The sequence below is a fragment of the Amia ocellicauda genome, chromosome 2 (genome assembly GCF_036373705.1).
Source record: "Amia ocellicauda isolate fAmiCal2 chromosome 2, fAmiCal2.hap1, whole genome shotgun sequence".
NCBI lineage: Eukaryota > Metazoa > Chordata > Actinopteri > Amiiformes > Amiidae > Amia > Amia ocellicauda.
The window spans coordinates 39,273,254-39,301,157 of record NC_089851.1 but is presented as its reverse complement, the minus strand read 5'-3'; the positions used below and the strand labels follow the sequence as shown (position 1 = coordinate 39,301,157).

The following is a 27,904-nucleotide window of genomic DNA, read 5'->3' as shown; positions in this document are numbered from 1 at the left end:
ATCGTTCATTAACTTTCTGACGTCTGGAATTGAATAGGTGACCCTCAAAGGTCACCTGTTTCCATGGTGTATAAAAAATCCATTAGTGCTATTCATCAGCACGGTCAAGTTCAAGGCTACTGTAAAAGGCTGTACTGTGTCCAGCACAGAATGCAAGAAAATATTACCAATATTTCCAATATTACCAATACGTGCTGTGAGAAAAGTGGTTTGGGGGCAAATGAAAAAACCTCTTAACTGTTGCCCTTGGATTGGCAAGAGAGCGTCATCAAGATACAATGTCTTAAACTCTACCATTTGATGTCAGCTGCTTGACTTGACTTGACTTGTTAATGGCAGAATTATCAGGAAGACAACACAGATTTGGGAGCATGTTTTATGGTCAGATGAAACAAAAACTGAGCTTTACAGACATGTACATCAGCATTATATTTGGCTCCAAAAAAGGGAACTTCATGTTGAGAATATCAATTTCCTCTGTGTAATATGAAGGTCTATCTCTTTTTCTTTGGAATTGTTTTCACATCTTCTGGTGCTGGTGCCCTTTCTAGAATCAAGGGAAAGATTTTGGACAAAAACCTCGATCCCTCTACTAAGAACTCAAGTCTGGTTGAAAATTGACATTTCAGAAAGATAATAGTCCAAAGTATGCATCCAAGACTCACAATATGTTCACAATATAAGTGGTCAAAAATTATATTTTTTATTATTTATCAACTCTTTGCAGATGCCCTTATCCAGGGTGACTTACAGTTCACACAGGCATTATAAAAGTGCATTAATTAGAATCAATAATAATATTAAAAAAGTCCTTCATTAGAAGTGTCACAACCATAAAAAAATACTAGATTTAAGGTCAAAGGAATGCACAAAATACAGAGGGAGTATATATGTGTGAATAACTGATTTTGAAAACCATGCAATTATTTGCAAAACATATTTTCGCAAACCCCTGAGGCAGATTCAAGGGGAGAAACTTACTCAGTGATTTGCAGCACAATCACAATGCTGTATTTAGATAACATGTCCACGTGGTGTTCAGAATAAAAACGGAACAGCTGCAATTGGGGGTAGCTGCACTCTGAAGAGGCATAGCTCCCCCTTATACAAGATAAACTCACTAACTACATGTGACCACATGCTAGTCCAACCCCAAAGGTCAGCAGCCACCTATCCCTGTAACTTTCACCCTACATGACACACAACATAACCCAAAAGAATATTAATCCAAAAGCATCTTAGGGAATTAATTTACCAGAGGAACTCTCCCAGAAATATAATGTAATATGTTTAATTCAAAATCCATTTTTTTATTACAAAGTGGTTCACTACTTAATTTCAATTTAAAGTCAAAGCATAATGTAAACTAGAGTTCTTAGGATATCAGTTTTAGCTTGATAACAAAATTAATGTTCAAAGTGTCATCTATTTTGATAAAAGTATCAAACTATTCTTTTTCAGCATTAAGCTGTAATATCTAGTCAGTATGAAATATTCACAAGATAGTATCTTACATCAAAAGTGAGTTGAGTCAAGTTTCCATTTTTCTAAATACATAAAACAATATTATGTGGCAGTTATTATATTAAACTTATTTTAATCGTATAATGATGCACAATACACTAAGGGGTTTATTATATCGTGCTGAGAAGTATTGTGATTCATCGATGCTCCATGAATCAGATCACTGCCTTGAAAAATGAAGATGGCACAACCAGTGATTATCCAGAATGGCAGAATTCTACAGAAACCTGAATAGTATTGCTAATAGTAGTTAACAGGAAGGAAGTCACAAGTCACAAGCGACATGCGTAATACCAGATTTGATTAAAAAAAAAGTAGTGTATGCTATAAAGAGCATCACAGCAGAAATCCTAAAAGCTGAAGGAAATAATTTTTTGCAAGGCCTTGAATAAGGCATATCCCAGATAAATTGAACATTTCAGATGTGATTTGTTGTCACAAGAAAGGAGACAAATACATTAAGAAATATAGGTGTGCTGGTATGCAACTAAAGGGTTAAGTCACAGACTGCCAGGATGTAGCAAGTCTAATTGACGACAGACTGTGCAACTTAGCGATGTCTGGGAACTGGATCTTCCAATGTGGTAGACTGTAAATGCCTTTTATAATGTCTATAACTTTATTAACTAGCTGGGTGAAAGGTATGGTGTGTAAGAGTCTTCACGTTGGTGTGAAGTGGTATTCTTCTATCCCAGTAAACACATAACATGGTGTCAGAAGTGCCGAACTAAGTGAGTACAGAAACAAAAATGTAAATAAAAAATATTTAAAAAATAATTAAGAAAGTTTGCGCCAGAAACTAAATATGCAGCCCAACTGAAGTAACAAGATGGATCAAATATTTCCGATTACACCACCGGGTGTAAAGAGAGAAAGGTCAAACAAGAAGCATTAGTGGTGTCAGGTCTAGTGACACCACACTAGGACTACCAGCAATACAAAGCTGGCACCTTTTGAAACAGATACAAGCAGTTAAGTAAAAGTAAAATGGTAATTAGAAAGAATGGAACACATGGAGGACATCAATAATTGAACAGCCTACAGAATGGTGGTGGTTCAAAAACCAAACTGTAACATAAGAATCTGTGTAGATCTCACCAAAACTAAATGAAAATGTCTGAAGAGAAAGACATTCTGTCAGCTGCCGTCGAGACTTTAGCACAGTTGGAAGGAGCTGCAGTCTTCTCAAAGCTCAACGCCACTTGGTAAATACCACTGCACAGAGACTGACTACATTCATCATACCCTTTGGACGATACTGCTTCCAGAAGTTACCACTATGACTCTCTTCAGCACCAGAACATTTCCAGAAGAGAATTTCACAACTCTTACAGAGACAGAGAGGAACATGACAAAAGACTACATGAAGTACTTAAAACAAAGTCCAGCAAACTGGTCTGATGCTGAATGACAAGTCTCTGTTTGTAGTAAACAAGTTTTTGGGTTACAAAGTGAGTTCCCAAAGAATACAGGCAGATGCAGAAAAGATCAAAGTGATCCTAGACATGCCAGATCCCAGAGGTGTGGCAGATGTCCGCAAGTTAATGAGCATGGTGAATTTTGTGGGGAAGTTTTCACCGAATCTGCCGAGCCTCACAAAACCCTCTGTCATGTATTTAGAAGTGACAGTAGTTGGACATGGGATGCTCAACAAAATAAGTCGTTTGAAGACACACAAAAATAGTTATGTTTACCAGTAATTCTAGCACAATACAGTCCAAAAAGAGAGACAAGAGGGTCAGCTGATGCTACTTCGTATGGCCTAGGTGCAGTACTGACACAGTTACAGTTCATTTCCAGAAGCTTAATGGACACAGAATGCAGATCTTAGGGCTATATGTAATCCGCGTTGCGGAGAATACGGACGGAATCACGGAATTCAGGGTAAAAAATGGAAATCAGGCACTCAAACACATTACAACAAAATCAGTTTAAAGAACCTATATATATATATATATATATATATATATATATATATATATATATATATATAAAATTAAAACAATTAAAGAGTACACTGTTTGTATAATAAGAAGCTTCAATCCAAAAAAAGGGCACCCTGTCTTAGTGAAGTGTGGTCCAGAGGAAGGGGGCGTGCTGACGAAGTGTGTTGGGGGGGTGCTCGGGAAAAAGGGCAGGGGCTCAGATGGTTTGCTATTGAAAGGAGAGCGAATAGTGATTCCAGAGCAGCTAAGACCAGAAATGCTTCACAAGCTTCATCGAGGTAGTCAGGGAATAAATAAATGCATTGCAAGAGCTCAGGAGTCCATCTGGTGGCCAGGAATAGCAAGACCGGTACATGAACTAGTGAAAATATGCAAGAATCACAGGTTAGACCAGAGCCTTTACTGATGACCGCATTGCCATTGAGACCATGGCAGCATGTGGCAGCCGATATCTCCCACTGGAAAGGTGGAAACTACCTAGTAGTAGTGGATTACTAAAACAAGATACATTGAAGTTGCAAAAGTGATCTCAACAACAACGTTTACGATGCATCTTTGCCAGGTATGGTGTTCTAGAAACTCTGATTACAGATAATGGGTTGCAGTTTGGATTCTCAAAATTTGCAGACTTTGCAAAAGAGCACGATTTCAACCACACAACAAGCAGTCCTCGCTACTACACTGCTGAACAAAGAAACAGATCCTCATAAAGCATTGATGGCATACCGGTCCACTCCATTAGCGCATGGGATCTCTCCGGCACAACTGCTGATGGGAAGGAAAATAAGAACACCGGTTCCAACTTCGCCAAACCAGCTGAAGCCCAAATGGCCCAAACTCAGAGCATTCAGAGAAGAAAAAAAAATGCCAAAAACATTGAACCAGGACAGAGGGTTTGGATCAGAAACAAAATCTGAAGGAACAGTCCTAGGTCAAGCAGACACTCCAACGAAATAGCAACTGAACCGGGGAGTCTTCACAGAAACCGGTCACATCTAAGAGCTGTTCCAGAGAGTCCTCAGGTTAAGCCAGGAGAGACAGTGGCGGGATGTGTAACTAAAGGCTAAAGTCCCTGAGAAACAGGATGTAGGGAGGAGGATTTCCAAGGTGAAAAGCATGGTAAGTAGTTCAATAAAGAGTCTTCATGTTGGTATGAAGCATGTCATCTTCAACAATAGGCACATTGTCTACTTACCACTGTGTACACATCGCTTTCAAGAAACCTTGGACTTTGCCCAGCCAAGAGGACAAGCAGGATGCAGAAGTGGATATATTCAAATTGTTTGGGGAGTCTTGGAAATATGTAGAGAATACAAGCATCCTCTGAACCTGGGCTTTATTGACAACCAGAAAACATTACACTTATTCTATACATGTTCAGTCATCACTGCTCTAACAAATCACTGTAAATTGTTTAATTCCTGTTTGTCAATGACTCTGTTCAGTAAACCTAACTGTCTGCAAACAGGACAGAAGAGCGGGGCAAGACAATGATCTATCCTTACCAGATGAAGCGGTGGATCCTGCAGTTTGAGTGACGGGGGGGTGTCCCCTGAGACAGCAGAAGAGGCGTCCGGTCAGCCGGAGGTTCCCTGAAAACTGCAGGAAGATAGAGTTCAAGGCAAAGCAGTTAGCATACAAGAGAGTCTGTGCATAGAATTTGTGGACTTCTTCACCTGAATTGAGGGTTGCTTGCTTTTCTTTTATAACTTTTTTTCCCCCAATTTCTATTGTAGTTTTTGCAGGACTTAGATTGAAAATTCCTGGATATTCCTTTTTGGACTGTTTAAAAAGTAACTTTTTATAATGGTCTCCCCCGAAATATTTAAGGTGAATATACAGTTTTTCAAAAAATGTCTCCCTTTGGCAGATAGTGGGGAATATTATAGCTATTTATAATATTTTGTGTTCTCCTAAAGCCTCATCAAGCCTTTTGTTTGCGATGTGTAGATTGTCTATTGATTTAAACTAAATAAACACGAAATTAATCAAACTGCTAGCTATGAATTGGAAGTATTATTCCATTAATGACAAAATAATGATCTGATTAATATACATAATTTTAATGTAAATGTATGTCATATTTTGAGTTTGAAAAGGGATTCGCACCTCACACCTTAAAATGTTGGGAACCTCTGACCTACAGTGTCATGAGATCATTTTAAAAAGCACAAATCTCTAGATTCAGGCGCCCTCATGTGGAGCTTTTAGCCATTGCAGCTGTAAAATTTGACAAACCTATTGGAAAGCCAACATACTTTTTAAATGATTTTTATATACATTGTAAATTATTGAAGCCTATGAAAAGTCTATTTGACAAAGTGAGTCTATGTATGTATGTATTTATGTTAAAAAAGGATATAAACTCACTTCACAACATTAAACCCGTTTCGCTCTCCTGGGAAAGTCCCAGACTTTATTTATTTATTTATTTATTTTATTCTTTATACACAGGAGACAAGAATAACATTGAATTTGACAGCAAGAATAGTCATTCATATTAAAGCAAAATGAGGAATGCGAAGACTGGGCTGAAACTAGGAAAACAACAAGATGGCTGCCTCTCACCTGTACTGTCCTGTGTCTGTCTGTGGCAACTTGTAAATACTTCTGTTTACCTCTTGGTCTCAACAGCTGCTTTAAATAGCTTTTGTCTACCTGCCACCAAATCACACTTACTGGCCCCACCTGTACTCAACTGTCTGTCTGTCTGTCTGTAGCAACTTGTAAATACTTCTGTTTAGAAACAGATCCTCATAAAGCATTGATGGCATACCGGTCCACTCCATTAGCGCATGGGATCTCTCATGCACAACTGCTGATGGGAAGGAAAATAAGAACACCGGTTCCAACTTCGCCAAACCAGCTGAGGCCCAAATGGCCCAAACTCAGAGCATTCAGAGAAGAAAAAAAATGCCAAAAACATTGAACCAGGACAGAGGGTTTGGATCAGAAACAAAATCTGAAGGAACAGTCCTAGGTCAAGCAGACACTCCAACGAAATAGCAACTGAACAGGGGAGTCTTCACAGAAACCGGTCACATCTAAGAGCTGTTCCAGAGAGTCCTCAGGTTAAGCCAGGAGAGACAGTGGCGGGATGTGTAACTAAAGGCTAAAGTCCCTGAGAAACAGGATGTAGGGAGGAGGATTTCCGAGGTGAAAAGCATGGTGTGTAAGTAGTTCAATAAAGAGTCTTCACGTTGACATTAATATTAATTTGTATTCAATGTGGTGGAATATATATTCTGATTCATATACATATATATATACATATATATACATATATATATATATATATATATATATATATATATATATATTGAACTGAAGAGTGGACATTTTATTGTATCAAGGAACAAAATACGTTTTCAAGTAGTCTTGGATTCTTTATACACAGGAGACAAGAATAACATTGAATTTGACAGCACTTCAGATAGGGCGGCAAGAATAGTCATTCAGTGAACAAAGAGATATCAACTAGTCCCAGCCTAGGCACCTACATCAAGCCACTCTGACAAGGAAATAGAAGGAAGAGTATGCTTTTAAAAATCACTTTGGAAGACTTCAATGCAAGAACTGGAAAACAAGATGAGAACTCAGTAGCTAAATATGGATATGGAGACAGGAATGAAAGAGGTGATATTAGTCACTGTCGCAGCCAGAGATTTTAAGCCACTGGGGGAAAATTAAGGGGTGACCGATCGGGGGTGCAGCGATTGCCTCATGCCCCATTCCCAATGAGGTCACCCCCCCCCCAGTAGCCGCATGGGGCATGAGGCAAGCCTGATTGGGTGACTGCCTCATTCAGCCACACCTTGGCAACACTAGAGCATATACACATACACACACTGTGAAGGGCCTCTGCAGCAAGAAGCAATGCAGTGCTGGTGATTAAGTGACAAAGCACACAGATTAATCAAAAGGCCTATAGGCTAGAGCTGGACTCTGAATAACACCGACACCCACCCATGACTTTAAACCATGAACAAGCATTGTCTGTATAGCCCAACTGCAGATTCATTCTGTATGGGAACAAACCCAAGAGCAAGCGTGGGAAAACACTCTTTAGTAGCCGAGATGGACACAAACCTACAATGCAAGATCCAACAGAAAGCATATTAGAAACAGCCTTCTTGTATTAAGTTGGAAAAGTTACGTTTAAAGATTATATTTATAAAGCAAAATAACAACCAAAAGACATCACTTACCGTGAGACATGTTGTTCTTCATGTATCCCGATGCATCCGCTTTTCAAAAACAAGCACACGGAAAGTAAACGTGGCTCAGTGGAGCTGGATATACTACGGGTTTAAAAAAACATCTGATGTTTAAGAAACAAACGGTGTTTATCTGACGCCCACAAAGCGCTGAGCTGACGTCATCAGTGCGAGTCCCTCACCGACCTGATTGCATAGCACCTGTGCCCGTGACGTCATCACTGCCTGCCTTCTTCACAGACACGCCCACGCTCAGACGTCAGAGACGCACGGAGCCGCCTGCGCTGCTGTGCGGCAGGGTGCGCCAATTACAGGCTAATGAAGGCGAGCCTGTCTTTTTATTTTATCTTTTTAGCACAACTACCAAGTAAATAAAATTAATTAAATGAAAATGAACACCAAGGGTCAATTGCAACGAACCTGCCTAATAAGTTGCCTACTACCTAAAACTATATCGAGATCATCCCCAGCTGCATACTAATGCCCCGTTTCCACTAGACTTTTTAGCTGCACCTCAGCGTGTCCGTGCCGGGGGTTTCCACTAGGGCTCAGCTGCGCCTCCGCCTGCGCACAAACTAGTTTCAGACGGCAGTTTCGTACGTCGTATTGGTCCGGGGCACGTACTGTGACGTCACGACGCAGCGCGTCTGGACTCTGACATTGTGACTACAGTAATGGCGGCCGCTCTCGATGCGAGAGATGCGCTAGAAACGGACTGCAATACAATGTGCCCTGACGAAATACAGTCCTTTTTCTGTTATAAATAACCGCAAACATTAAATATTCGTCCTGGATTTCAATTAAATGTCCCGATGTCTTGCAAATTGCCTCAATTATTTAAATGTCACGGTTTTTAGCTTCCCCCTGTTTACACTATCTTAAAACTATTAAAATGTTTAAAACACAGGCTAATTTTTGTGATCAATCGCATGAAGAATCGTATATTTTAATTACATTTCTAATCCCTCATTATTGCTATAACTACACTCACCTAAAGGATTATTAGGAACACCATACTAATACTGTGTTTGACCCCCTTTCACCTTCAGAACTGCCTTAATTCTACGTGGCATTGATTCAACAAGGTGCTGAAAGCATTCTTTAGAAATGTTGGCCCATATTGATAGGATAGCATCTTGCAGTTGATGGAGATTTGTGGGATGCACATCCAAGGCACGAAGCTCCCGTTCCACCACATCCCAAAGATGCTCTATTGGGTTGAGATCTGGTGACTGTGGGGGCCAGTTTAGTACAGTGAACTCATTGTCATGTTCAAGAAACCAATTTGAAATGATTCGACCTTTGTGACATGGTGCATTATCCTGCTGGAAGTAGCCATCAGAGGATGGGTACATGGTGGTCATAAAGGGATGGACATGGTCAGAAACAATGCTCAGGTAGGCCGTGGCATTTAAACGATGCCCAATTGGCACTAAGGGGCCTAAAGTGTGCCAAGAAAACATCCCCCACACCATTACACCACCACCACCAGCCTGCACAGTGGTAACAAGGCATGATGGATCCATGTTCTCATTCTGTTTACGCCAAATTCTGACTACCATCTGAATGTCTCAACAGAAATCGAGACTCATCAGACCAGGCAACATGTTTCCAGTCTTCAACTGTCCAATTTTGGTGAGCTTGTGCAAATTGTAGCCTCTTTTTCCTATTTGTAGTGGAGATGAGTGGTACCCGGTGGGGTCTTCTGCTGTTGTAGCCCATCCGCCTCAAGGTTGTACGTGTTGTGGCTTCACAAATGCTTTGCTGCATACCTCGGTTGTAACGAGTGGTTATTTCAGTCAAAGTTGCTCTTCTATCAGCTTGAATCAGTCGGCCCATTCTCCTCTGACCTCTAGCATCAACAAGGCATTTTCGCCCACAGGACTGCCGCATACTGGATGTTTTTCCCTTTTCACACCATTCTTTGTAAACCCTAGAAATGGTTGTGCGTGAAAATCCCAGTAACTGAGCAGATTGTGAAATACTCAGACCGGCCCGTCTGGCACCAACAACCATGCCACGCTCAAAATTGCTTAAATCACCTTTCTTTCCCATTCAGACATTCAGTTTGGAGTTCAGGAGATTGTCTTGACCAGGACCACACCCCTAAATGCATTGAAGCAACTGCCATGTGATTGGTTGGTTAGATAATTGCATTAATGAGAAATTGAACAGGTGTTCCTAATAATCCTTTAGGTGAGTGTATATGTTAATGGTAATCCAAGTATAGACGCTTTACCGACTGCAGAAATACAAACCTTACAACCTTATTAAACGTAGCGATTAATACTGATCTGTTCATTACGGTGTCAAAGGCGTTTTTAAAGGAATCCCATTCGCAATAAAAGCTGATGCCCCTTATGTTGCACAGGGATAAATCTGCAGCTACAAACTGTTCAGTAAGTTACGGATCCCAGTGTTGTAGCCGTATTTATATACACATGTATGAGTTTTGCTTAAGAAACTGTCTGTGACTGTCAGACTGTGTATTTCATGATATATAGATATGTAGTGAGTACACGGGACAGATTTAAACCCAGCGCACTGTATTTAATAATGCAACGCAGTTAATTCTCCGACAGATAAATAATAAGGGTCAATATGTAGGATACTTAAATTAATCTATATCGTAAATGTTAATCATATCATGATACAGGGAGAAGTAACACGGTCATTTACGATGCGCTGGTAAACAAAATAAACTAGATTAAATTTTAAGTGATGTCATTTGTTTTATATATTGTTTCAGTGTGTCCAGGTTTCTACTTTTGATATCTGGTACAACTTATACTATAAGACTGTGTTAGACATCGTAAAAACATTTCAGGCCAAAGTTTATTGCACTGTAATGTTAGCGGTATTTCAGCCTCCAGTTTAAAACACTAAATACCAGAATGCCGAGCGGCCCAGATGCGGTTTGACCTTCCGTGTCTCACAGTCTCAGAAACCCTGAGGCCTCTGACTGCTGACGCCGCTGAAATCGCTCTGGATAAACTGATGTCTTTTGCACCGACGTCTCTGTGTGAAACCAGTGTTTCTGCACTGACACACATTACACACCCGCACTGTTTCTGCACTGACACACATTACACACCCGCACTAACACACATTACACACCCGCACTGTTTCTGCACTGACACACATTAAACACCCGCACTGTTTCTGCACTGACACACATTACACACCCGCACTGACACACATTACAAAACCGCACTGTTTCTGCAATGACACACATTACACACACGCACTGACACACATTACACACACATACTGTTTCTGCACTGACACACATTACACACCCACACTGTTACTGCACGGACACACATTACACACCCGCACTGACACACATTACACACCCGCACTGTTTCTGCACTGACACACATTACACACCCGCACTGACACACATTACACACACGCACTGTTTCTGCACTGACACACATTACACACCCGCACTGTTTCTGCACTGACACACATTACACACCCGCACTGACACACATTACACACCCGCACTGCTTCTGCACTGACACACATTACACACCCGCACTGTTTCTGCACTGACACACATTACACACCCGCACTGACACACATTACACACCCGCACTGTTTCTGCACTGACACACATTACACACCCGCACTGTTTCTGCACTGACACACATTACACACCCGCACTGTTTCTGCACTGACACACATTACACACCCGCACTGTTTCTGCACTGACACACATTACACACCCACACTGACACACATTACACACACGCACTGACACACATTACACACCCGCACTGTTTCTGCACTGACACACATTACACACACGCACTGACACACATTACACACACGTACTGTTTCTGCACTGACACACATTACACACCCGCACTAACACACATTACACACACACTGTTTCTGCAATGACACACATTACACAAACGCACTGACACACATTACACACCCGCACTATTTCTGCACTGACACACATAACACACCCGCACTGTTTCTGCACTGACACACATTAAACACACGCACTGACACACATTACTCACACGTACTGTTTCTGCACTGACACACATTACACACATGCACTGTTTCTGCACTGACACACATTAAACTCCCGTACTGTTTCTGCACTGACACACATTACACACCCGCACTGACACACATTACACACCCGCACTGTTTCTGTACTGACACAATTACACACCCGCACTGACACGCATTACACACGCACTGACACACATTACACACCCACACTGTTTCTGCACTGACACACATTACACAAACGCACTGTTTCTGCACTGACACACATTACCCACCCGCACTGACACACATTACACACCCGCACTGTTTCTGCACTGACACACGTTACACACCCGCACTGACACACATTACAAAAACGCACTGTTTCTGCACTGACACACATTACACACCCGCACTGACACACATAACACACCCGCACTGTTTCTGCACTGACACACATTACACACCCGCACTGTTTCTGCACTGACACACATAACACACCCGCACTGACACACATTACACACCCGCACTGTTTCTGCACTGACACACATTACACACCTGCACTGACACACATTACACACCCGCACTGCTTCTGCACTGACACACATTACACACCCGCACTGACACACATTACTCACACGTACTGTTTCTGCACTGACACACATTACACGCATGCACTGTTTCTGCACTGACACACATTAAACTCCCGTACTGTTTCTGCACTGACACACATTACACACCCGCACTGACACACATTACACACCCGCACTGTTTCTGTACTGACAGAATTACACACCCGCACTGACACGCATTACACACGCACTGACACACATTACACACCCGCACTGTTTCTGCACTGACACACATTACACAAACGCACTGTTTCTGCACTGACACACATTACCCACCCGCACTGACACACATTACACACCCGCACTGTTTCTGCACTGACACACGTTACACACCCGCACTGACACACATTACAAAAACGCACTGATTCTGCACTGACACACATTACACACCCGCACTGACACACATAACACACCCGCACTGTTTCTGCACTGACACACATTACACACCCGCACTGTTTCTGCACTGACACACATTACACACCCACACTGACACACATTACACACCCGCACTGTTTCTGCACTGACACACATTACACACCTGCACTGACACACATTACACACCCGCACTGCTTCTGCACTGACACACATTACACACCCGCACTGTTTCTGCACTGACACACATTACACACCCGCACTGACACACATTACACACCCGCACTGTTTCTGCACTGACACACATTACACACCCGCACTGTTTCTGCACTGACACACATTACACACCCGCACTGTTTCTGCACTGACACACATTACACACCCACACTGACACACATTACACACACACACTGACACACATTACACACCCGCACTGTTTCTGCACTGACACACATTACAAACACGCACTGACACACATTACACACCCGCACTGTTTCTGCACTGACACACATTACACACACGCACTGTTTCTGCACTGACACACATTACACACCCGCACTGACACACATTACACACCCACACTGTTTCTGCACTGACAAACATTACACACCCGCACTGTTTCTGCACTGACACACATTACACACAGGCACTGTTTCTGCACTGACACACATTACACACCCGCACTGACACACATCACACCCGCACTGTTTCTGCACTGACACACATTACAAACACACACTGTTTCTGCACTGACACACATTACACACCCGCACTGTTTCTGCACTGACACACATTACACACCCGCACTGACACACATTACACACCCGCACTGTTTCTGTACTGACACACATTACACACCCGCACTGACACACATTACACACATGCACTGACACATATTACACACCCGCACTGACACACATTACACACACGCACTGTTTCTGCACTGACACACATTACACACACACACTGACACACATTACACACCCGCACTGTTTCTGCACTGACACACATTACACACCTGCACTGACACACATTACACACCCGCACTGCTTCTGCACTGACATACATTACACACCCGCACTGTTTCTGCACTGACACACATTACACACACGCACTGACACACATTACACACCCGCACTGTTTCTGCACTGACACACATTACACACACGCACTGACACACATTACACACACGCACTGACACACATTACATACACGCACTATTTCTGCACTGACACACATTACACACCCGCACTGACACACATTACACACCCGCACTGTTTCTGCACTGACACACATTACACACAGGCACTGTTTCTGCACTGACACACATTACAAACACACACTGTTTCTGCACTGACACACATTACACACCCGCACTGACTCACATAACACACCAGCACTGTTTCTGCACTGACACACATTACACACCCGCACTGTTTCTGCACTGACACACATTACACACCCGCACTGACACACATTACACACCCGCACTGACACACATTACACACACGCACTGTTTCTGCACTGACACACATTACACACCCGCACTGACACACATTACACACACGCACTGTTTCTGCACTGACACACATTACACACCCGCACTGTTTCTGCACTGACACACATTACACACCCGCACTGTTTCTGCACTGACACACATTACACACCCGCACTGACACACATTACACACACGCACTGTTTCTGCACTGACACACATTACACACCCGCACTGTTTCTGCACTGACACACATTACACACATGCACTGACACACATTACACACCCGCACTGACACACATTACACACCCGCACTGTTTCTGCACTGACACACATTACACACCCGCACTGACACACATTACACACCCGCACTGCTTCTGCACTGACACACATTACACACCCGCACTGTTTCTGCACTGACACACATTACACACCCGCACTGACACACATTACACACCCGCACTGTTTCTGCACTGACACACATTACACACCCGCACTGTTTCTGCACTGACACACATTAAACACCCGCACTGTTTCTGCACTGACACACATTACACACCCGCACTGACACACATTACAAAACCGCACTGTTTCTGCAATGACACACATTACACACACGCACTGACACACATTACACACACATACTGTTTCTGCACTGACACACATTACACACCCACACTGTTACTGCACTGACACACATTACACACCCGCACTGACACACATTACACACCCGCACTGTTTCTGCACTGACACACATTACACACCCGCACTGACACACATTACACACACGCACTGTTTCTGCACTGACACACATTACACACCCGCACTGTTTCTGCACTGACACACATTACACACCCGCACTGACACACATTACACACCCGCACTGTTTCTGCACTGACACACATTACACACCCGCACTGTTTCTGCACTGACACACATTACACACCCGCACTGACACACATTACACACCCGCACTGCTTCTGCACTGACACACATTACACACCCGCACTGTTTCTGCACTGACACACATTACACACCCGCACTGACACACATTACACACCCGCACTGTTTCTGCACTGACACACATTACACACCCGCACTGTTTCTGCACTGACACACATTACACACCCGCACTGTTTCTGCACTGACACACATTACACACCCGCACTGTTTCTGCACTGACACACATTACACACCCACACTGACACACATTACACACACGCACTGACACACATTACACACCCGCACTGTTTCTGCACTGACACACATTACACACACGCACTGACACACATTACACACACGTACTGTTTCTGCACTGACACACATTACACACCCGCACTAACACACATTACACACACACACTGTTTCTGCAATGACACACATTACACAAACGCACTGACACACATTACACACCCGCACTATTTCTGCACTGACACACATAACACACCCGCACTGTTTCTGCACTGACACACATTAAACACACGCACTGACACACATTACTCACACGTACTGTTTCTGCACTGACACACATTACACACATGCACTGTTTCTGCACTGACACACATTAAACTCCCGTACTGTTTCTGCACTGACACACATTACACACCCGCACTGACACACATTACACACCCGCACTGTTTCTGTACTGACACAATTACACACCCGCACTGACACGCATTACACACGCACTGACACACATTACACACCCACACTGTTTCTGCACTGACACACATTACACAAACGCACTGTTTCTGCACTGACACACATTACCCACCCGCACTGACACACATTACACACCCGCACTGTTTCTGCACTGACACACGTTACACACCCGCACTGACACACATTACAAAAACGCACTGTTTCTGCACTGACACACATTACACACCCGCACTGACACACATAACACACCCGCACTGTTTCTGCACTGACACACATTACACACCCGCACTGTTTCTGCACTGACACACATAACACACCCGCACTGACACACATTACACACCCGCACTGTTTCTGCACTGACACACATTACACACCTGCACTGACACACATTACACACCCGCACTGCTTCTGCACTGACACACATTACACACCGGCACTGTTTCTGCACTGACACACATTACACACCCGCACTGACACACATTACTCACACATACTGTTTCTGCACTGACACACATTACACGCATGCACTGTTTCTGCACTGACACACATTAAACTCCCGTACTGTTTCTGCACTGACACACATTACACACCCGCACTGACACACATTACACACCCGCACTGTTTCTGTACTGACAGAATTACACACCCGCACTGACACGCATTACACACGCACTGACACACATTACACACCCGCACTGTTTCTGCACTGACACACATTACACAAACGCACTGTTTCTGCACTGACACACATTACCCACCCGCACTGACACACATTACACACCCGCACTGTTTCTGCACTGACACACGTTACACACCCGCACTGACACACATTACAAAAACGCACTGTTTCTGCACTGACACACATTACACACCCGCACTGACACACATAACACACCCGCACTGTTTCTGCACTGACACACATTACACACCCGCACTGTTTCTGCACTGACACACATTACACACCCGCACTGACACACATTACACACCCGCACTGTTTCTGCACTGACACACATTACACACCTGCACTGACACACATTACACACCCGCACTGCTTCTGCACTGACACACATTACACACCCGCACTGTTTCTGCACTGACACACATTACACACCCGCACTGACACACATTACACACCCGCACTGTTTCTGCACTGACACACATTACACACCCGCACTGTTTCTGCACTGACACACATTACACACCCGCACTGTTTCTGCACTGACACACATTACACACCCGCACTGTTTCTGCACTGACACACATTACACACCCACACTGACACACATTACACACACACACTGACACACATTACACACCCGCACTGTTTCTGCACTGACACACATTACAAACACGCACTGACACACATTACACACCCGCACTGTTTCTGCACTGACACACATTACACACACGCACTGTTTCTGCACTGACACACATTACACACCCGCACTGACACACATTACACACCCGCACTGTTTCTGCACTGACACACATTACACACCCGCACTGTTTCTGCACTGACACACATTACACACAGGCACTGTTTCTGCACTGACACACATTACACACCCGCACTGTTTCTGTACTGACAGAATTACACACCCGCACTGACACGCATTACACACGCACTGACACACATTACACACCCGCACTGTTTCTGCACTGACAAACATTACACACCCGCACTGTTTCTGCACTGACACACATTACACACAAGCACTGTTTCTGCACTGACACACATTACACACCCGCACTGACACACATCACACCCGCACTGTTTCTGCACTGACACACATTACAAACACACACTGTTTCTGCACTGACACACATTACACACCCGCACTGTTTCTGCACTGACACACATTACACACCCGCACTGACACACATTACACACCCGCACTGTTTCTGTACTGACACACATTACACACCCGCACTGACACACATTACACACATGCACTGACACATATTACACACCCGCACTGACACACATTACACACCCGCACTGTTTCTGCACTGACAAACATTACACACCCGCACTGTTTCTGCACTGACACACATTACACACAGGCACTGTTTCTGCACTGACACACATTACACACCCGCACTGACACACATCACACCCGCACTGTTTCTGCACTGACACACATTACAAACACACACTGTTTCTGCACTGACACACATTACACACCCGCACTGTTTCTGCACTGACACACATTACACACCCGCACTGACACACATTACACACCCGCACTGTTTCTGTACTGACACACATTACACACCCGCACTGACACACATTACACACATGCACTGACACATATTACACACCCGCACTGACACACATTACACACACGCACTGTTTCTGCACTGACACACATTACACACACGCACTGACACACATTACACACCCGCACTGTTTCTGCACTGACACACATTACACACCTGCACTGACACACATTACACACCCGCACTGTTTCTGCACTGACACACATTACACACCTGCACTGACACACATTACACACCCGCACTGCTTCTGCACTGACACACATTACACACCCGCACTGTTTCTGCACTGACACACATTACACACACGCACTGACACACATTACACACCCGCACTGTTTCTGCACTGACACACATTACACACACGCACTGACACACATTACACACACGCACTGACACACATTACATACACGCACTATTTCTGCACTGACACACATTACACACCCGCACTGACACACATTACACACCCGCACTGTTTCTGCACTGACACACATTACACACAGGCACTGTTTCTGCACTGACACACATTACAAACACACACTGTTTCTGCACTGACACACATTACACACCCGCACTGACTCACATAACACACCAGCACTGTTTCTGCACTGACACACATTACACACCCGCACTGTTTCTGCACTGACACACATTACACACCCGCACTGACACACATTACACACCCGCACTGACACACATTACACACACGCACTGTTTCTGCACTGACACACATTACACACCCGCACTGACACACATTACACACATGCACTGTTTCTGCACTGACACACATTAAACTCCCGTACTGTTTCTGCACTGACACACATTACACACCCGCACTGTTTCTGTACTGACACAATTACACACCCGCACTGACACGCATTACACACGCACTGACACACATTACACACCCACACTGTTTCTGCACTGACACACATTACACAAACGCACTGTTTCTGCACTGACACACATTACCCACCCGCACTGACACACATTACACACCCGCACTGTTTCTGCACTGACACACGTTACACACCCGCACTGACACACATTACAAAAACGCACTGTTTCTGCACTGACACACATTACACACCCGCACTGACACACATAACACACCCGCACTGTTTCTGCACTGACACACATTACACACCCGCACTGTTTCTGCACTGACACACATAACACACCCGCACTGACACACATTACACACCCGCACTGTTTCTGCACTGACACACATTACACACCTGCACTGACACACATTACACACCCGCACTGCTTCTGCACTGACACACATTACACACCGGCACTGTTTCTGCACTGACACACATTACACACCCGCACTGACACACATTACTCACACGTACTGTTTCTGCACTGACACACATTACACGCATGCACTGTTTCTGCACTGACACACATTAAACTCCCGTACTGTTTCTGCACTGACACACATTACACACCCGCACTGACACACATTACACACCCGCACTGTTTCTGTACTGACAGAATTACACACCCGCACTGACACGCATTACACACGCACTGACACACATTACACACCCGCACTGTTTCTGCACTGACACACATTACACAAACGCACTGTTTCTGCACTGACACACATTACCCACCCGCACTGACACACATTACACACCCGCACTGTTTCTGCACTGACACACGTTACACACCCGCACTGACACACATTACACACCCGCACTGCTTCTGCACTGACACACATTACACACCCGCACTAACACACATTACACACCCGCACTGTTTCTGCACTGACACACATTAAACACCCGCACTGTTTCTGCACTGACACACATTACACACCCGCACTGACACACATTACAAAACCGCACTGTTTCTGCAATGACACACATTACACACACGCACTGACACACATTACACACACATACTGTTTCTGCACTGACACACATTACACACCCACACTGTTTCTGCACTGACACACATTACACACCCGCACTGACACACATTACACACCCGCACTGTTTCTGCACTGACACACATTACACACCCGCACTGACACACATTACACACCCGCACTGTTTCTGCACTGACACACATTACACACCCGCACTGTTTCTGCACTGACACACATTACACACCCGCACTGACACACATTACACACCCGCACTGTTTCTGCACTGACACACATTACACACCCGCACTGTTTCTGCACTGACACACATTACACACCCGCACTGTTTCTGCACTGACACACATTACACACCCGCACTGTTTCTGCACTGACACACATTACACACCCACACTGACACACATTACACACACACACTGACACACATTACACACCCGCACTGTTTCTGCACTGACACACATTACAAACACGCACTGACACACATTACACACCCGCACTGTTTCTGCACTGACACACATTACACACACGCACTGTTTCTGCACTGACACACATTACACACCCGCACTGACACACATTACACACCCGCACTGTTTCTGCACTGACAAACATTACACACCCGCACTGTTTCTGCACTGACACACATTACACACAAGCACTGTTTCTGCACTGACACACATTACACACCCGCACTGACACACATCACACCCGCACTGTTTCTGCACTGACACACATTACAAACACACACTGTTTCTGCACTGACACACATTACACACCCGCACTGTTTCTGCACTGACACACATTACACACCCGCACTGACACACATTACACACCCGCACTGTTTCTGTACTGACACACATTACACACCCGCACTGACACACATTACACACATGCACTGACACATATTACACACCCGCACTGACACACATTACACACCCGCACTGTTTCTGCACTGACAAACATTACACACCCGCACTGTTTCTGCACTGACACACATTACACACAGGCACTGTTTCTGCACTGACACACATTACACACCCGCACTGACACACATCACACCCGCACTGTTTCTGCACTGACACACATTACAAACACACACTGTTTCTGCACTGACACACATTACACACCCGCACTGTTTCTGCACTGACACACATTACACACGCGCACTGACACACATTACACAACCGCACTGTTTCTGTACTGACACACATTACACACCCGCACTGACACACATTACACACATGCACTGACACATATTACACACCCGCACTGACACACATTACACACACGCACTGTTTCTGCACTGACACACATTACACACACGCACTGACACACATTACACACCCGCACTGTTTCTGCACTGACACACATTACACACCTGCACTGACACACATTACACACCCGCACTGTTTCTGCACTGACACACATTACACACCTGCACTGACACACATTACACACCCGCACTGCTTCTGCACTGACACACATTACACACCCGCACTGTTTCTGCACTGACACACATTACACACACGCACTGACACACATTACACACCCGCACTGTTTCTGCACTGACACACATTACACACACGCACTGACACACATTACACACACGCACTGACACACATTACATACACGCACTATTTCTGCACTGACACACATTACACACCCGCACTGACACACATTACACACCCGCACTGTTTCTGCACTGACACACATTACACACAGGCACTGTTTCTGCACTGACACACATTACAAACACACACTGTTTCTGCACTGACACACATTACACACCCGCACTGACTCACATAACACACCAGCACTGTTTCTGCACTGACACACATTACACACCCGCACTGTTTCTGCACTGACACACATTACACACCCGCACTGACACACATTACACACCCGCACTGACACACATTACACACACGCACTGTTTCTGCACTGACACACATTACACACCCGCACTGACACACATTACACACATGCACTGTTTCTGCACTGACACACATTAAACTCCCGTACTGTTTCTGCACTGACACACATTACACACCCGCACTGTTTCTGTACTGACACAATTACACACCCGCACTGACACGCATTACACACGCACTGACACACATTACACACCCACACTGTTTCTGCACTGACACACATTACACAAACGCACTGTTTCTGCACTGACACACATTACCCACCCGCACTGACACACATTACACACCCGCACTGTTTCTGCACTGACACACGTTACACACCCGCACTGACACACATTACAAAAACGCACTGTTTCTGCACTGACACACATTACACACCCGCACTGACACACATAACACACCCGCACTGTTTCTGCACTGACACACATTACACACCCGCACTGTTTCTGCACTGACACACATAACACACCCGCACTGACACACATTACACACCCGCACTGTTTCTGCACTGACACACATTACACACCTGCACTGACACACATTACACACCCGCACTGCTTCTGCACTGACACACATTACACACCGGCACTGTTTCTGCACTGACACACATTACACACCCGCACTGACACACATTACTCACACGTACTGTTTCTGCACTGACACACATTACACGCATGCACTGTTTCTGCACTGACACACATTAAACTCCCGTACTGTTTCTGCACTGACACACATTACACACCCGCACTGACACACATTACACACCCGCACTGTTTCTGTACTGACAGAATTACACACCCGCACTGACACGCATTACACACGCACTGACACACATTACACACCCGCACTGTTTCTGCACTGACACACATTACACAAACGCACTGTTTCTGCACTGACACACATTACCCACCCGCACTGACACACATTACACACCCGCACTGTTTCTGCACTGACACACGTTACACACCCGCACTGACACACATTACACACCCGCACTGCTTCTGCACTGACACACATTACACACCCGCACTAACACACATTACACACCCGCACTGTTTCTGCACTGACACACATTAAACACCCGCACTGTTTCTGCACTGACACACATTACACACCCGCACTGACACACATTACAAAACCGCACTGTTTCTGCAATGACACACATTACACACACGCACTGACACACATTACACACACATACTGTTTCTGCACTGACACACATTACACACCCACACTGTTACTGCACGGACACACATTACACACCCGCACTGACACACATTACACACCCGCACTGTTTCTGCACTGACACACATTACACACCCGCACTGACACACATTACACACACGCACTGTTTCTGCACTGACACACATTACACACCCGCACTGTTTCTGCACTGACACACATTACACACCCGCACTGACACACATTACACACCCGCACTGCTTCTGCACTGACACACATTACACACCCGCACTGTTTCTGCACTGACACACATTACACACCCGCACTGACACACATTACACACCCGCACTGTTTCTGCACTGACACACATTACACACCCGCACTGTTTCTGCACTGACACACATTACACACCCGCACTGTTTCTGCACTGACACACATTACACACCCGCACTGTTTCTGCACTGACACACATTACACACCCACACTGACACACATTACACACACGCACTGACACACATTACACACCCGCACTGTTTCTGCACTGACACACATTACACACACGCACTGACACACATTACACACACGTACTGTTTCTGCACTGACACACATTACACACCCGCACTAACACACATTACACACACACTGTTTCTGCAATGACACACATTACACAAACGCACTGACACACATTACACACCCGCACTATTTCTGCACTGACACACATAACACACCCGCACTGTTTCTGCACTGACACACATTAAACACACGCACTGACACACATTACTCACACGTACTGTTTCTGCACTGACACACATTACACACATGCACTGTTTCTGCACTGACACACATTAAACTCCCGTACTGTTTCTGCACTGACACACATTACACACCCGCACTGACACACATTACACACCCGCACTGTTTCTGTACTGACACAATTACACACCCGCACTGACACGCATTACACACGCACTGACACACATTACACACCCACACTGTTTCTGCACTGACACACATTACACAAACGCACTGTTTCTGCACTGACACACATTACCCACCCGCACTGACACACATTACACACCCGCACTGTTTCTGCACTGACACACGTTACACACCCGCACTGACACACATTACAAAAACGCACTGTTTCTGCACTGACACACATTACACACCCGCACTGACACACATAACACACCCGCACTGTTTCTGCACTGACACACATTACACACCCGCACTGTTTCTGCACTGACACACATAACACACCCGCACTGACACACATTACACACCCGCACTGTTTCTGCACTGACACACATTACACACCTGCACTGACACACATTACACACCCGCACTGCTTCTGCACTGACACACATTACACACCCGCACTGACACACATTACTCACACGTACTGTTTCTGCACTGACACACATTACACGCATGCACTGTTTCTGCACTGACACACATTAAACTCCCGTACTGTTTCTGCACTGACACACATTACACACCCGCACTGACACACATTACACACCCGCACTGTTTCTGTACTGACAGAATTACACACCCGCACTGACACGCATTACACACGCACTGACACACATTACACACCCGCACTGTTTCTGCACTGACACACATTACACAAACGCACTGTTTCTGCACTGACACACATTACCCACCCGCACTGACACACATTACACACCCGCACTGTTTCTGCACTGACACACGTTACACACCCGCACTGACACACATTACAAAAACGCACTGATTCTGCACTGACACACATTACACACCCGCACTGACACACATAACACACCCGCACTGTTTCTGCACTGACACACATTACACACCCGCACTGTTTCTGCACTGACACACATTACACACCCACACTGACACACATTACACACCCGCACTGTTTCTGCACTGACACACATTACACACCTGCACTGACACACATTACACACCCGCACTGCTTCTGCACTGACACACATTACACACCCGCACTGTTTCTGCACTGACACACATTACACACCCGCACTGACACACATTACACACCCGCACTGTTTCTGCACTGACACACATTACACACCCGCACTGTTTCTGCACTGACACACATTACACACCCGCACTGTTTCTGCACTGACACACATTACACACCCACACTGACACACATTACACACACACACTGACACACATTACACACCCGCACTGTTTCTGCACTGACACACATTACAAACACGCACTGACACACATTACACACCCGCACTGTTTCTGCACTGACACACATTACACACACGCACTGTTTCTGCACTGACACACATTACACACCCGCACTGACACACATTACACACCCACACTGTTTCTGCACTGACAAACATTACACACCCGCACTGTTTCTGCACTGACACACATTACACACAGGCACTGTTTCTGCACTGACACACATTACACACCCGCACTGACACACATCACACCCGCACTGTTTCTGCACTGACACACATTACAAACACACACTGTTTCTGCACTGACACACATTACACACCCGCACTGTTTCTGCACTGACACACATTACACACCCGCACTGACACACATTACACACCCGCACTGTTTCTGTACTGACACACATTACACACCCGCACTGACACACATTACACACATGCACTGACACATATTACACACCCGCACTGACACACATTACACACACGCACTGTTTCTGCACTGACACACATTACACACACACACTGACACACATTACACACCCGCACTGTTTCTGCACTGACACACATTACACACCTGCACTGACACACATTACACACCCGCACTGTTTCTGCACTGACACACATTACACACCTGCACTGACACACATTACACACCCGCACTGCTTCTGCACTGACATACATTACACACCCGCACTGTTTCTGCACTGACACACATTACACACACGCACTGACACACATTACACACCCGCACTGTTTCTGCACTGACACACATTACACACACGCACTGACACACATTACACACACGCACTGACACACATTACATACACGCACTATTTCTGCACTGACACACATTACACACCCGCACTGACACACATTACACACCCGCACTGTTTCTGCACTGACACACATTACACACAGGCACTGTTTCTGCACTGACACACATTACAAACACACACTGTTTCTGCACTGACACACATTACACACCCGCACTGACTCACATAACACACCAGCACTGTTTCTGCACTGACACACATTACACACCCGCACTGTTTCTGCACTGACACACATTACACACCCGCACTGACACACATTACACACCCGCACTGACACACATTACACACACGCACTGTTTCTGCACTGACACACATTACACACCCGCACTGACACACATTACACACACGCACTGTTTCTGCACTGACACACATTACACACCCGCACTGTTTCTGCACTGACACACATTACACACCCGCACTGTTTCTGCACTGACACACATTACACACCCGCACTGACACACATTACACACACGCACTGTTTCTGCACTGACACACATTACACACCCGCACTGTTTCTGCACTGACACACATTACACACATGCACTGACACACATTACACACCCGCACTGACACACATTACACACCCGCACTGTTTCTGCACTGACACACATTACACACCCGCACTGACACACATTACACACCCGCACTGCTTCTGCACTGACACACATTACACACCCGCACTGTTTCTGCACTGACACACATTACACACCCGCACTGACACACATTACACACCCGCACTGTTTCTGCACTGACACACATTACACACCCGCACTGTTTCTGCACTGACACACATTAAACACCCGCACTGTTTCTGCACTGACACACATTACACACCCGCACTGACACACATTACAAAACCGCACTGTTTCTGCAATGACACACATTACACACACGCACTGACACACATTACACACACATACTGTTTCTGCACTGACACACATTACACACCCACACTGTTACTGCACTGACACACATTACACACCCGCACTGACACACATTACACACCCGCACTGTTTCTGCACTGACACACATTACACACCCGCACTGACACACATTACACACACGCACTGTTTCTGCACTGACACACATTACACACCCGCACTGTTTCTGCACTGACACACATTACACACCCGCACTGACACACATTACACACCCGCACTGTTTCTGCACTGACACACATTACACACCCGCACTGTTTCTGCACTGACACACATTACACACCCGCACTGACACACATTACACACCCGCACTGCTTCTGCACTGACACACATTACACACCCGCACTGTTTCTGCACTGACACACATTACACACCCGCACTGACACACATTACACACCCGCACTGTTTCTGCACTGACACACATTACACACCCGCACTGTTTCTGCACTGACACACATTACACACCCGCACTGTTTCTGCACTGACACACATTACACACCCGCACTGTTTCTGCACTGACACACATTACACACCCACACTGACACACATTACACACACGCACTGACACACATTACACACCCGCACTGTTTCTGCACTGACACACATTACACACACGCACTGACACACATTACACACACGTACTGTTTCTGCACTGACACACATTACACACCCGCACTAACACACATTACACACACACACTGTTTCTGCAATGACACACATTACACAAACGCACTGACACACATTACACACCCGCACTATTTCTGCACTGACACACATAACACACCC

The 27,904-nt window shown here is 45.4% G+C and overlaps 1 protein-coding gene across 3 annotated transcripts in view; it reads right to left on the bottom strand.

Moving 5' to 3' along the window:
- The window catches only part of ankhb (ANKH inorganic pyrophosphate transport regulator b), a 52,778-nt gene extending 46,223 nt beyond the window's left edge, over positions 1-6,555 (bottom strand). The window contains exons 1-2 of one of the 3 annotated variants that reach the window (XM_066723456.1): positions 6,247-6,555; positions 4,976-5,069 (exon numbers count right to left, since the gene is read on the bottom strand). In XM_066723456.1, the coding sequence (XP_066579553.1) occupies positions 4,976-5,069; positions 6,247-6,259 (107 nt within the window). In that variant the 5' untranslated portion in view covers positions 6,260-6,555. Of the gene's footprint in view, positions 1-4,975; positions 5,071-6,246 lie in introns of those variants that run through there. The other 2 variants (XM_066723455.1, XM_066723461.1) reach the window with 2 other exon arrangements.
- Between the last annotated feature and the right edge of the window lie 21,349 nt (positions 6,556-27,904).